At 30.0% G+C, this 13,789-nt stretch overlaps 1 protein-coding gene across 2 annotated transcripts in view; it reads right to left on the bottom strand.

The window, feature by feature from the left end:
* Positions 1 to 13,789, bottom strand: part of Asap (ArfGAP domain of ASAP) — a 103,695-nt gene that overhangs the window by 80,437 nt on the left and 9,469 nt on the right. For both annotated transcript variants that reach the window (XM_085814098.1, XM_085814099.1), the window contains exons 3-8: positions 9,373 to 9,459; positions 8,049 to 8,110; positions 7,820 to 7,894; positions 6,615 to 6,664; positions 6,413 to 6,488; positions 2,077 to 2,130 (exon numbers count right to left, since the gene is read on the bottom strand). In XM_085814098.1, coding sequence (XP_085670224.1) covers positions 2,077 to 2,130; positions 6,413 to 6,488; positions 6,615 to 6,664; positions 7,820 to 7,894; positions 8,049 to 8,110; positions 9,373 to 9,459 — 404 coding nt within the window. The remainder of the gene's footprint in view (positions 1 to 2,076; positions 2,131 to 6,412; positions 6,489 to 6,614; positions 6,665 to 7,819; positions 7,895 to 8,048; positions 8,111 to 9,372; positions 9,460 to 13,789) is intronic.

Below are 13,789 nucleotides of genomic sequence, written 5' to 3'. Positions count from 1 at the left end.
TAGATTCTAATTCACTTGTTGCAAATCTTAATACCAAATGTAAATTTTTATCAGTACCTTGTGATCATTATTAAAAAAAAAAAAAAATATCGTTGATATAAATATGTTGAACCAAATAAACTAAACACTTTTTGACATAAATTTAAAACATTTTTTAATTTATTTACATTCAGAGAACTGTAAAGAATCATTAATTCAAATAAAATTTTTTCTTTAATAAATGATCTGACTGCAAATCAGAGTTCCAGCTGAATCTGAACTAGAGCATTTTACACATTAAATTTAAACAGTACACTTATTAATGACGAATCTTACTTTTTAAAAGTGTTGTTTGATTTCTACATTAAAGCTGGCAGAAATGATAAAACTGTTTACATATGTTAGAAAGTATATGCATCAGTGCTCACGCATACTTTCTAACATATTTAGTGTTATCAACTCAGGTTAGCCACTAATATAAGTACTAGTACTTATTACTTTAAAAGATATAATCATGTACATATACACTGTAATAATAGATGCACACTTTTACTGTGATTCTGGTAGTTTGTGTGCAAAATCAGGTATGAAAGAAATGAAAATACTTAGCACAGGATTTCATAATGCGTAGGATTAAAAGGGCTGGCTTTTGCCAATCCCTGCTCTAGACAGTTTCCTAAGCACTTACAGAACGTTTGACCTAAGAGTTCCCTACCACATGAATCAAAATGAACATTGTTATCATTCACTGAGAACTCTGTAGATATCTGCGATTGAACTGCAGCAGTTAAACCTAGTGAGAGCTTCAACAACACTGGGGTTATTTATAAGAATGTTCACTGATTAGGGTGCATGGGAATATATGGGTTGAAGCATACAACATTATTTGTTCCACTAAATGATAAGTACGGCATGGCATTTGAAGGTTTATAGGAAAACCTTGCAAGCAATTAATTAACTCATCAATTAATGTAGCATTTAGCAAAAATAATATGCAAAAGAAATAACTGTGATGCTTTTGTCAGTTAGTTCAAATTTGGGAGGGGAGAGGAAGAAGAAAATCTTGTCAATGTGTAACAGTTAGCTACTGCTTTATAAAATTTCAGAATTTTTTCCCTATCAACAAGGAAGGTCACATATTTTTCTCAATATAAAGATCCTTTTTTCTAAAATTGAAATTTTTGGAAAAAAAATCAAAGAGAAACTATTTTACTGTTTATTAATATCCATCAATAAAAAACTTTACTAAAGTACACTAATCCCTAAAATATCATTTAAAATTAGCAATGTTTTAACATTTTATTGAAACTTTTCATTGTATTATATGAATGTTGAGGCCTGCTATGTGTTTCTTCAATATGGAGGCAGTCTTTTTTTTAATCTATTTATTATTTTATTAGTTTCTAATTTAAAACATTTAACACTGCACATTTTAGACAAAAGTGTTTCACATAATATTAAACAAGGAGGGGTTAACTAATTAATAATTTGCTTATAATAAATAAATGAAAGATTCAGTTAACCTTCTTCTGTAACTGGGTTATTACATATACAAAATTTGCATTATATGATGTTTTATTGTGCTTACTGAAATATATTATGACTAGAAGTTATTGGAAGCATTGTGCTTTAAGATTTCATTATAGTGTTTTATTAACTAGTAACTGATCTTATTTAAATATTTGTATGGATATATCTACCAGACACTCATAAAAAGTAGTATAAAAAAATTCCCAGTTACAGAATTTGTAACTTTTTTTTGCCTGATGCAATTTGTGTACAATACTTTATGAACAAAACCCACTATTATACTTGCCATTTAAAAATACCTTCTCTGTTATAGAAAAGCATTTAAAGTTTTATACAACATAAAACTCACAAAAGTTAAAAACGCAATGTTAACCTAAAAATAAGTGAAAGTCTCTTCGGGAATTATATAGAAAATTAATGGGGAAAACAACCAAGGTGAAAATAATTTTTTCAAAAACAATTATTTTTCAACACATTCCTCTAAAGAAATGAGGAGATAAACCAATAATAAACTTCAAAACCTTACAAAGATTCATATATATTATTAATTAAAAGTTCTGCACTTACTTCACACATCTGCAGCTGAAATATCTTCCTCTCTTTCTCCATTTCTTCTGCAATCTATACATGACAAAATTGCTTTTACAACATGCCCTATATATGGAATCACTTGTATTTAGTTTACAATTAATTTACAAGTACCAACAGACTGAAATGGCAAAAATAAAACTGGGTTCATGTGATTTACTCATAAGCCTAAAGAATTAAAAATTCAAAATGAGGGAATAACCCCTGAAGAGAAAAATGATTCAAAATGAGAAAATAGCCCCTGAAGAAATATACAAATAATATAAATATTATACCTTCATATTACTTTCATTTGTTTAGGATATAAAAATATCTATCATGAAAGTTTTGCACTGAGCATCCAGGTAAACAACTATTTGTTACCTTAGTACATAAATTATGACTTTAAAGATACTTCTTGAGTTCCTTGATATGCTAAAAGAAATAATTGCCAGGTCTTATACTTCATTTTGATGAAATGATAACATCAATAAAAGTGAGAGATAAAAAATACAAATTAGAACTCATAAATGACTAACATTTTCCTTCCTTTAATTTTTTCCCTTAGCTACTTCTTTTAACCCTCCCAGCGTTAAGGCCGGAAAATTCCGTACAGAAGGTTGCCTTCCACATTCATTATACATGAAAATTTCTGCTAGGTTTTAATGTATCTGATTTCAGTTTGGATGTATATTGGAAGAAAACGAATCAAGGTACAAAATGAAAGAGTCATTTTTTAATTAAAATCAAGAAAATATCACTTATTCATAAGATATTGAAGAACTTTGAAATTTCAAGGCTAAACCGGTAACGCTCAGATGGTTAAACGAAGAATAAAATATTTACTACTGTTTCATATAAATTAACTTATGATATATCATAGAATCTATACCTGGCTGACACAAATAATTATTTGTAGCTTTTCAGCTACTATCAGATCACAGTCTGATGCAATAATAATAAAGTTTTAAAATTAAGATCTTTAAAAATCTGTCTCATTCTAAATTAAAAGACAGATACTTCATTTCATTTTTCCTAAATTACCTTTATCTTAACTTTACAAACTTAGCCCATTTATAAAAAATGTCAAAATACTTCATAATCCTACACTGATGCTGGCCAATCCATTGATCATCATCTGTGTGCGGAAATTATAATCTACTACAGTATTAGGTTACCATTGATATTTTTCTGCATGCTGGTAAACTGTGATGGCAACAATTCAGGGGATGAGGGAAATGCTCACAGATAAAGGCTGGGCAGCCCTGTTCTTCTAACAAGGGGGGGATTAAAACTATGATTAACCATTATTAACTGGATCTAGTATTAGCCAATTTGTCTACAAGAATGAAGTTTTTATATTTGGCATAATCAGCAGCTAAATTAAATTATATCTGGATCATTTATTATTATAGCAGTCTTTAATTTAATGTTGAATACTAAAATAATACTGAATCTCCAAATATTGAAAACTGCTTTATACAATATTCATGAAGCATTAACAAGCAACTTTAAATCAAATATTATACATTCTTTGCTTAAAAAAAAAAAAAAAAAAAAAAAAAAAAAAAAATCAAAGCACACTGAAGGAAGTGGTTGTTTTTGATGAAATTGAATATGTGTATAGCTCATACACAGATAATAAAATGATTAAAAAATCAAGGTCATAGTATCTGTTAATGGCTCACAATCACCCATTGAGTGTTCAAATTAGTAGTTGGTCGAACCACCCTTGGCAGCAATGCATGCTTGAATTCGTCGAGGCAAGGCATGGTAGAGGTTCCTAACATCATCATGCGACACATTCTGCCAGGCATTCATCAGTTGTTGCTCCAGATCTGAGCTATTTTGTGGTGCACGAATCTGCCTGCCATTTACATGGTCAACATTACATGCCCCAGACATGGTCGATTGGTGAACCGCACGGAGATAGTCCAGAGATATGAGTGCGGTATGTGGCCTGGCATTATCTTGTTGGAAAATGGACCCAAGATGATGTGCCATGAAGGGTAATGCAACTGGTCACAGGATGGTACCAACATATCATTGAGCTGTTAAGATGTAAGGAGTATGACTAACCCTCTTGCTGCATATCCCGCGATTTCCACGGGCAACGTAGAAGTAGCAAAATTTGCACAACCCGTGATTTCCGCGGGGATGCACTTTTTCCATTTATTTAACTGTGCAACCTGCTCTTTTCTTGTTTATGTTTTCATTTCGGCTTTTCCGTGATGTTTAATTATTTATTCAGATCTGTATTAACAGATGGCATTAGTTGTCCATATTTCTGCGAAATATACAAACACGTTTTGGACCATTTTAAGTGCTCTTTTCAAAGCTCAAAGATGTCTGTAGTTAAACTCTCAAGCGTATGAGACTAACTGCTCGATATTTTGCTAGATATATATATATATATCCCCCAGTTCCATCAAGAAAGAAACTTGTAGACATTGTGCTGTTTGTATCTAAAAAAAAAAAACTGAAACTGGCAAAAAAATTTGCAAAGAAACGCCTATTTGGTGCAAAGATGATGAGGTAGGATGCCTCAACCCTTGTTTCGAAGTTTATCATATTACACTTCATTTCTAATAATTTTTTTGTAAATATTTTGCATATTTTCATTAGTATATATGTTTTACCATTATATTCTATAAAATAAATTATAATTTAACCAAGATTAATTTTCAAAATTTTTCTTTTATATAACTATTCTTCAGTTTAAACTTTCCAACAACCTTTATTATGATTTAATTCTATACTGAAAAAAAAAAACTCTTTTACAAAAAATTTTTATGTATTTTAAATCTAAAATATATGTAGATCTGAAATATGTAATTAAAAAAAATACGCAATTTTTGAACCTATTTTGATAAACAAATTACGCAGCGAGAGGGCTAAAGATGACCTGCTGTCATAAGAAATAGCGCCTTCACACCAGCACACCAAGGGTTATGGGTTATGGCTGTACGCCTTTGTAAAAACAAAGGCTGATTGGGACTGCTGGCCCTGTCCTCTCCAGACACGAACACGGTGGTCATCTGCTTCAAGAGTGAAGCGGGATTCATCTCTGAACACTATACGATGCCAGTCTGATGGCAGCCATGATGATCGGCTGCGACACCACTCCAGATCTCGGCCAATGTTGTGGGGTCAAAGGCAAACATCTTAAAGGTCTCTGTGAGCGTAACCCCGCCTCAGACAAGTGGCGTGAGATGGTGGACGGTACCACGGGAGGTATAGACATGGCTGTAGTACACTGAATAGTTGACAATGATACCGTTAGGGCGGCTCGGGCCTGACAAACAATCATCCTTTTTTATCTCGCATTTGTGCTCCTAGGCCTTCCAGAACCTTCATTTCTTCGGCAATTTCCTTGTAGCAACCATTGCTGCCAACATCTTTGCACAGCAGTGTCTGTACGCTGCAAGTGACGGCCTAATACTCGGTATGACCACCCAGCTTCACGCAACCCTACAATGCGACCACGTTGAAAGTCGTTTAGTTGTCTGTAAGGTCTTTAATATCATCGGAATATCATCTTTAGTTGCTTCTTTACGAAATTAAAATGGCAGTAACAAGAACAACAAACACACACACACACACACAAAAAAAAAAAAAAAAAAAAAAAAAAAAAAAAAAAGATCAATTTTATGCCTCTCTTATTCATTTTATACTTTGCAAATTGCACACTATAAATGCGTGCTATGATCGCAATTCCTGTTCATTTGCCTTGAAACTTTGATCATTTGCATGTTCGATCAAGATGTTTTTCATACCAAATTTCGTCACGATCGCAAAAGTCCTTTTTGGTCTTTTGATTTTTTTTTCAAAAGAGTGAATATTAAAGACACCCAAATGTATACATTACAAAGCCATAGTTTTATACATAATAAAAACTCAGTTTTCAGTGTTTTCCTAATTTTTTATACGTGAATGCTTTTGGACAAATCCAATTTCTTGCGTACCTACCCATTTGGCATTAATCTAAAATTTTTATAGATTTTTTCAGCATTTTATAGGTTTCCTGTTAACGTCTCAGGACTAGATGTAATGCATGTGAAAAAGATTGCAAGTTTCAAATATACTTATTATACAAATAAGAAAAATTAGCAGTTATACTTATTCATCTTAATGGGCAAATAATTTATTATACAAATACATTCAATAAAAAAGCATTCACCTTAAGTTAAAAAAAAATATTATTATACGATTCAAAAAATATTTTCACCTTACATATTTCAGAAAAACCTAAGGACTTTTAAATACTTTTAAGGACCAAATGAACCCTGGGAAAATAGTTATAAAAGACGGTACAAAGAAACATTTAAAAAAATACCTCAGCAGGAGATATTTCAGTTCGAATCAACCCAGCTTCTTTAGCTTGTTGCTTTTTTTCTTTTTCTATTTTTGTTCTTAAAATGAAATAAATAACAACCATTTTATTAAAACATAAAAACTGTGTTTATACATTCATCTGGTACTAAAATAAAAAAATAAACTACTCATAATATAATGAAAATGTTAATATTATAGCTTACATTTTTGTTTCGTAATCCTTCCAAGCTTTATCAAACGGCCTTTTTAAATCCTACAATAATAACATAATTATAACTAGAAGACAAATGCCTTATTAAAAATTTTATGAAATAAATGGCAAAACATAACAGATTCCTTACCAGTTGAAGAACATTGAAGGTTAGCATCAACACTTTTAAACAAATGCAATATCTGAAAATGTATCTACACTATGTCCATATTTAAAAGCATTAAGCACCATTTAATTTATACTTTTCTAATATTCCTACAACTCAAAATATTCCGTTCAAACTAAATTCAAATTTATGCTGCCTCAACAAAATTAGGTTGGGGCCAAATTTGTGCATGACTATTGGTATGCATTTGGATAATAAATATTTCAACTTTTCATACAAATACACCTTTTCTAGTCTTTCATATGGCAGATGATCCTAAGCATAAAATTTTATTCATAAACGAAAAATAATTTAAAGGAAGTTCTTCCATATATATATATATATATATTTCTTTGACATTATAAATATTTTCAAAAATTGTAAATTAAAAAAATTGTTTTTGAAAACTAAAATACAGCAATTATAATAGAAAATAAATATGTAGAGTTTTAAATATTTTATAAGATCAGAACATTTTATAAAGTCATTCACTGATGTTAACAGGGAAAAACAGATATGATGTAAATAAAAGGTTTGTTAAATGAAATTTGTTTGATACAAAGTTAAAAGTTAATATTAAACTTTAAAAGCACATAAATCCAAAATAATCTATACGATTTTCACAAATTCTTGCATTTAGGCAAAATTTGAGGCATAGAACCAGACTAAGGGAAAAAATGGACATGCAATGGCAGAAAAAGTCTGATTTTGTGTTAAAATATAAATATTAAAATAATGCTGTATATAAATCTAATGCTATAAATACTAAGTTTTAAGAATTAAATATTAAAGTTGAATTTTTGTCAGTCATCTAGAACAAAAGAAATAGAACAACCTCTCCCCTCACTTTTCTGGGTGAAGGTAGAACAGACTATACATTAAAATAAATGCAATAACCTAATAATAAAAAATAAATAATTCAGCAGACTAAATGCATTTTGGTTGGCATTTTGGCTAAGGTGATTTTAAAGACAGGAAATATTTTCTCTGAAACACATTATGCTAAATTTAATACTTCACTGTAAAAATTAATGAAAAAAATATGCACTTACACCTTTAACACCTTTCAAATCACCTTTTAACAAATTGTCTAAGGGAAACATTATTATATTATTCAGATTTTGCATCTAAAAGAGAAAAAATTACATACATAAATACATAGCTATACATTAGCATAATTCACAGTTTTAATCACAAAGAACACAGATGAAAAAGATGACAATTAAAAATAAATACTGAAGATATATTTTTAATAGTATAATAAAAAAAATGAACACTTACAAGAGTTTTCATTAGTGCAGATAATTCTTTTGTTACAATAGAAAATTTTATAAATGCAGCACCTGAAACAAAGATATCACATATATTTGAATTTAAAAAAGGGGAGGAAGGTACATGACATAACTGAAAAGTTTAATATATACTCTGAATATACTAATGCTTCTTATTCTGTATTTTTTTTTTTTTTTTTTTTCTATTTAACCCCTTACCTAATCCCTCATTTTTCAGCCTCCGTACAAAAATTATCCCCTCTTTTTTTTTTTTTTTAAACTACTTTTTTACACAATTTAAATTAGTGCAACAAGATATAAAAGATTCTATAAGTACTTTTATAAAATTTTTATAGTTTTTAATGTTTTTATGATGTAAAATAAATAGTAAATAATTATCCCAAGTTAACTCATTTGTGTTTTTGTTAAGAGTGAGGAAAAAAAAATGATTAAAAAGGAATCAAATATGAAAAATACACAAAAATTTTAACTCAACTTAGAAACAGCACAGTAGACCTTGAAGCACAGCACAACATATACAGGCACATTACAATTTAGGCAAAAATACAGTGCTTCTATAAGATCTTTAAGTCCTAAAAGAACGAATTCACAAGCTTGAATTTGCACATTTCCCTCCAAATTGCAAAACAGACTATATTATTAATCTAATGTGCTTGAGAGAGATAAAAAATAGCTTCATATACAGGTGAATAGGTGCTCATATACTGAGCTGAAAGTGGCTTTGGCATAAAACTCCTTCTCATATTAAGACATCGTGAAGATGACCAGCAAACACACTGAGTTTAATTCAGAGTAAATAAAAAAAGTCTGTCATGAACCACGAATCAAAAGTTAATTCATGATAATTATTTAAAAAAATTTTTCGATGACCAAGTTAACTGGGAATAACTAGGCAAGTGGTTAATGTTCTGTTAAGATTTGATGTAATAGCTTTATTTGTGTAGTTGTTCAATATATATATATAATACATTTTCATACATTTATTATTAAAAAATATGTTAAAGTCACAGTTTTGCATTTTTCTAAATAAGAACTGCAATAAGTAAAATTCATAAAATACATTTTATTATTTTCACACTAAATTCTTACATTTGATTTTTCAAAATATAAAACTTAACATGTAACTACTTAATTTTTTTACAAAACAATAACAAGCATTATAGTTATAAATATACATTATACTAGAGAAAGGACAAATAATTTTCAGCCTTTATTTGAATTTTCCGTGAAAATATTTAATTTATTTAGGATTACATTACTTAAAATACCAGACACTAAAAAAGGAAAAAACAAAAATAATTATATAAAATTACCTATGTCAGGTTCTTGGTCCTTTGTCATGGCATTTGCTCCTAATCTATCCAATGCTTTTGATAAATATACTTCATTATCTACATGAGCTAAAACAGAATACACACAGCTTTAATACCTTTGAACTTTATTCAGTTTTATTTTAACATAATAGCACCTCATAGTTTTGTTTGTACTTTACATTATACGTACAACTTTAAATTTTTCTGCCTGTAAACATTTATTAGCTTATACCATTATAACACAGATCAGTGAAAATCCTTTATGTGTTGTACCCTTTAGCACAATCTAATAACATTTCACAGTTTAAAATACATGTAATTTATGACATTAATTCTTAAACGATATTTAGGATAATTACACATAGCCTACAAAACACTTTTGTAGCAACAACACTCAACAAAATATTTATGTATCATTTTAATTATTGTCTTCCCACACAATTTGGCTAATTTATATTAATATCCTTCTCTTTAAGAATCTTTTCTAACAATTAGAAATTTGTTTCAATACGCAAACTAATGTTCCCACTAATTTCTGCATGTTTTATCTCCTAAGTCGCCAGTCTCTAGATAATGTATCTATGAGGTTTTACTTGATTTGGTAAAAATTAAATAGTTTAAAACCCTGACAGATGTAAAGCAAATTATCACTATGTCTGAAAGTAACTACAAAGTCAGATAAAAGTTTAACTAAACCTCTTACTTAAAAAGAACTTTGAATATAAAGGTACATTCTTATGCTAGCAAAATCAACTACAGCTTATGGTGATGTAATTAAACAGGAATAGTCAGATTCAAACTAAAAAATGTGGATTAGTAGTCAAAGACTACACAATTTAATTTTAATCTAAGCTGCCTCAGTAACTCTACTGTCAAAACAAATTCAAATGTTGGCAGCGATAATGTAAGCATGAGTAATATCAGAACTGGCATGAACTAATACAGCATGCAAAAGTAGAAGCCAGAAACACACTCTTGCTTATAGTCCCCCCAAACCTCAGCTTAAAAACTGCCTGATCTGCATTCTGGTGAGGAAATGGAAAGAAGTTAGTTATAGTAAAGGCTGAAATTACAAACCACTGGTTAATTTACATCTTAATAACTGTACATATATCTGAATATTTTTTTTCCCTCTTTATTCAGTTTCTTTCTTCAATAAGTTTCCTCTTCATTCTAGAATTTTTGAATTTAATTAAAGATTTCCATTATTCTAAACAATTAAATGCACTTAGAATGTACAGAAAAAGCTGCTAATTTTATTTCTTTAGTAATATGAATGTTCAGAAGAAATATAAAATGATGTGTGGTAAGAGCCACACAGCCAGTGTGGCAGAGTTTTTAGAAGTTAGAGACGCAATAAGCAACAAAATCTAGATATTGCAAAACTTTTAGAATTTAGGACAGGCACTGGGCACAGAATTTAGGAAGGCGCTAAGCAGCAGAATTTCGGATGCATAAAGATTGCATCAAGTGGGAAAACGCTTAGCACCAGCCCTGCGTATGAAGCATTGTGACATACATGAGGAATCTTTTAAATTGTCAATTTTCAATTTCTTTATTAATAGAAAAATTCTTTTCTATAAATGCCTATCTGAATATCCATGTGATACAATTAGACATATTTCTATTTTCCATGCTTGTGTCTAGTGAAAAATAGAGAAAATAAAAAGGAGGATAAACATGCTAAGAAAAAGGCTTCTAGTATCAAAATAAAACCTTCAAATATTACGTTATATTGTTCTTCCAAAATTTCTCCAAAAAGTAAGAAATTCATCGCAAACTTTCTGTAAAATACATCCTTTATGTATTAATACCATGAAGACATTTTTCATTTTGTCACATTTTTCTGTAATCTTTTAAAATTGTGGGCCTATAAATCTTGCCTTTAAATCCTTCTAGATGTTCCAAGTTGCAATGTCTAAAATCCTAAAGAAAAATTACCCCTACTAATTCTGTAACAGCAAAAAGGCAAAAATATTCTGGGGGGAAAAAAGGAAAAGAGCACAAAATAAATTTGATAAAGAAATCGGTACTTACGTATTATCGCAACCAGGTTGGCGAGATTTGTAAGTTTGAGTAAAAAAGTATGAATAGAAAGAAAATGTACATTTATCAATTACAGATAATTTTTAATACAGTTTTTTATATTATTTTGTTTTAAAATATAAAATAGCAATTAAACCCTTCTGGTTTCGAATTTGAATAAGTTGCAGAATTATTTTTTCGGCGGAAATCTTTTGGCTATTGCTTTTAGCACTGATTGAAAACCGTCTTCGCCATTAACAGCTTGAGCTTGGCGCCATATAAATTCGATAAGGTATGAGTCAAGATGATGACAGGCTGTTCCTCTCTGTTTTTTGTTGTGCCATTTGGCTGAGCCCTACATGCGCTCTACATGTGTGTGAACGCCCGTGTTGGGATCCACAAAGTTATATTTGTGATTAACAGTTCCATGCAGAAATCCACATTTTCGAACTCACTTGTACTGTATCCTTTCCAGCAATCCGAATAAATGATGCTTCCTTCCTTGATATTTTCGCAAATTTTTTCCATGAGGGTAACGGCGCTTCTGTTAGGTACAGTAACCAAAAAAGTCTCTTTCTTTTCTCGGCAAATTCCGCCGAAAACCCATTGCTGTGGTAGTACACACCCAGTGTTATTTTTTCTTTTTACAAAACTACGTATAACACGTAGGGTTGCCGTAAGTAGGGTCGCCAAATTTGGCGATTTATGCGAATTTTGGCCTGGTTGCGTTAATACGTAAGTACCAAGAAATCTAATGCATATTTTGAGAATTCTGAATATTGAGACAAATACATAGGGAAAAACTCTTACCATTAAAAACAAGATATTTTTAATTAATTACATAGCTATTTTGTTTTGACTTGATTGTTTCATAAATTGTATAGCTATTTTGCTTTGACTAAGAATTGTTTCATAAATTGTGCTTTATAGCATTTATTACCTTGTTTATTTTTCAGATTCAAAATATTATGTAAGTCGCCAAAATGGAAAGTAATGGCACTTTATAATGACAGGAAAAAATTTAAATGTTTTTAATGTTCTAATATAAATATATTTTTAATGCTATAATATAAACATAAACAGTCAAAAGTCTTTAATCCGGACGTCCATAATCCAGAATGATCTATAATCCGGACCACAAAGCTACAAACTTTCTGCGCATGCGTAAACACATAATGCATTAACGCATGAGCATAATACCTTTATGCATGCGTATATGCATCTACGCATGCGCATAATACGTTTACGCATGCGCATTTAATGTATAACGGACGGTATAAGCTAAGCTAAAATTATCTAATTATCTATTTCAGTTAATGTTGCAGATTGTGTTGTTCCTTAATCTTTTAATTGAATCCGGCTTATTATTTTTTGCAGACTATTAGAGCAATTTTATAAAAGCAAGCTTGAACTTTCAATTATGTCAAAAAGAATTTCCGATTCTGGAGCTACCAAAGGATCTACAAAGCGAAAACATGTTTTGATGTCCATGAAACAAAAAGTGGAATTGCTGCAAAAAATGAATATCCTTTGATTGTCTAACCATTACTAAATATGTTTATCAATTTCACGCTGCTCTGCGAGGGGGACACCGCGGCGAGCAATGAACTGGAAGTTGATCTGTCAGCACTATCCTTATCTTCACGGCAGATGTTTTTATTTTATTTGGCTTATAATTCCTTACTAAATGTAGTATTTCATCTCGATGTACTCAGTCTTTGATATAATTTAAATCAAATTCCTTGCCATTATAATTCGCTTCCGAGAGTGAAGAAAGTGACACAGAGGTTATTGAAAACGACAAAATTTCGATTGACAAATTAGTCGGTATTCTTGACACAGCAATTATAAGACTTGAACAGCGGAACTTTGCAACTGAACAAGAAATTATGTCTGTTTATAGAATTAAAGAGAAAGTATTATCACATATAACGAAGCAACTTAAACAACTTACATTGAAAGAAATGTTTAATAAAGTAAACAAATAAATATTAAGCTTTTTTTTTGTAAATTTTGATACCCTTTAGATCATAATTGTTCTTTATTTCATAAATTACGGTTTCATATTTTTAATTTTATAATTTCTGCATGCCATCTTACCAGATTTAAACTGATGATCTATAATCCGGAAAAATCGATAATCCGGAATCGCCGAAGTCCCGACGAGTCCGGATTAAAGACTTTTGACTGTACATTATATTTTCCAGTACTTAAGTTGAAGTTTTAGATAAAAAATAAAACACATTTTTAAAAAAGGCTAATCGATTCACATTATGCGTATAAAATATCATAGTGACTTCTACTTACTTTTACTAACCAATTTAATGATTGTACTGAATAAAAACAATTAATTGCATGTTTATTATTCCAAATAAAAATTTTAAGTAAAAGG

This window comes from Stegodyphus dumicola, chromosome 3, assembly GCF_044657685.1.
Source record: "Stegodyphus dumicola isolate Sdum_Otavi_A_Nest chromosome 3, ASM4465768v1".
Lineage (NCBI taxonomy): Eukaryota > Metazoa > Arthropoda > Arachnida > Araneae > Eresidae > Stegodyphus > Stegodyphus dumicola.
The sequence above is the reverse complement of the archived record's forward strand: the minus strand, read 5'-3'. Positions and strand labels throughout refer to the sequence as shown.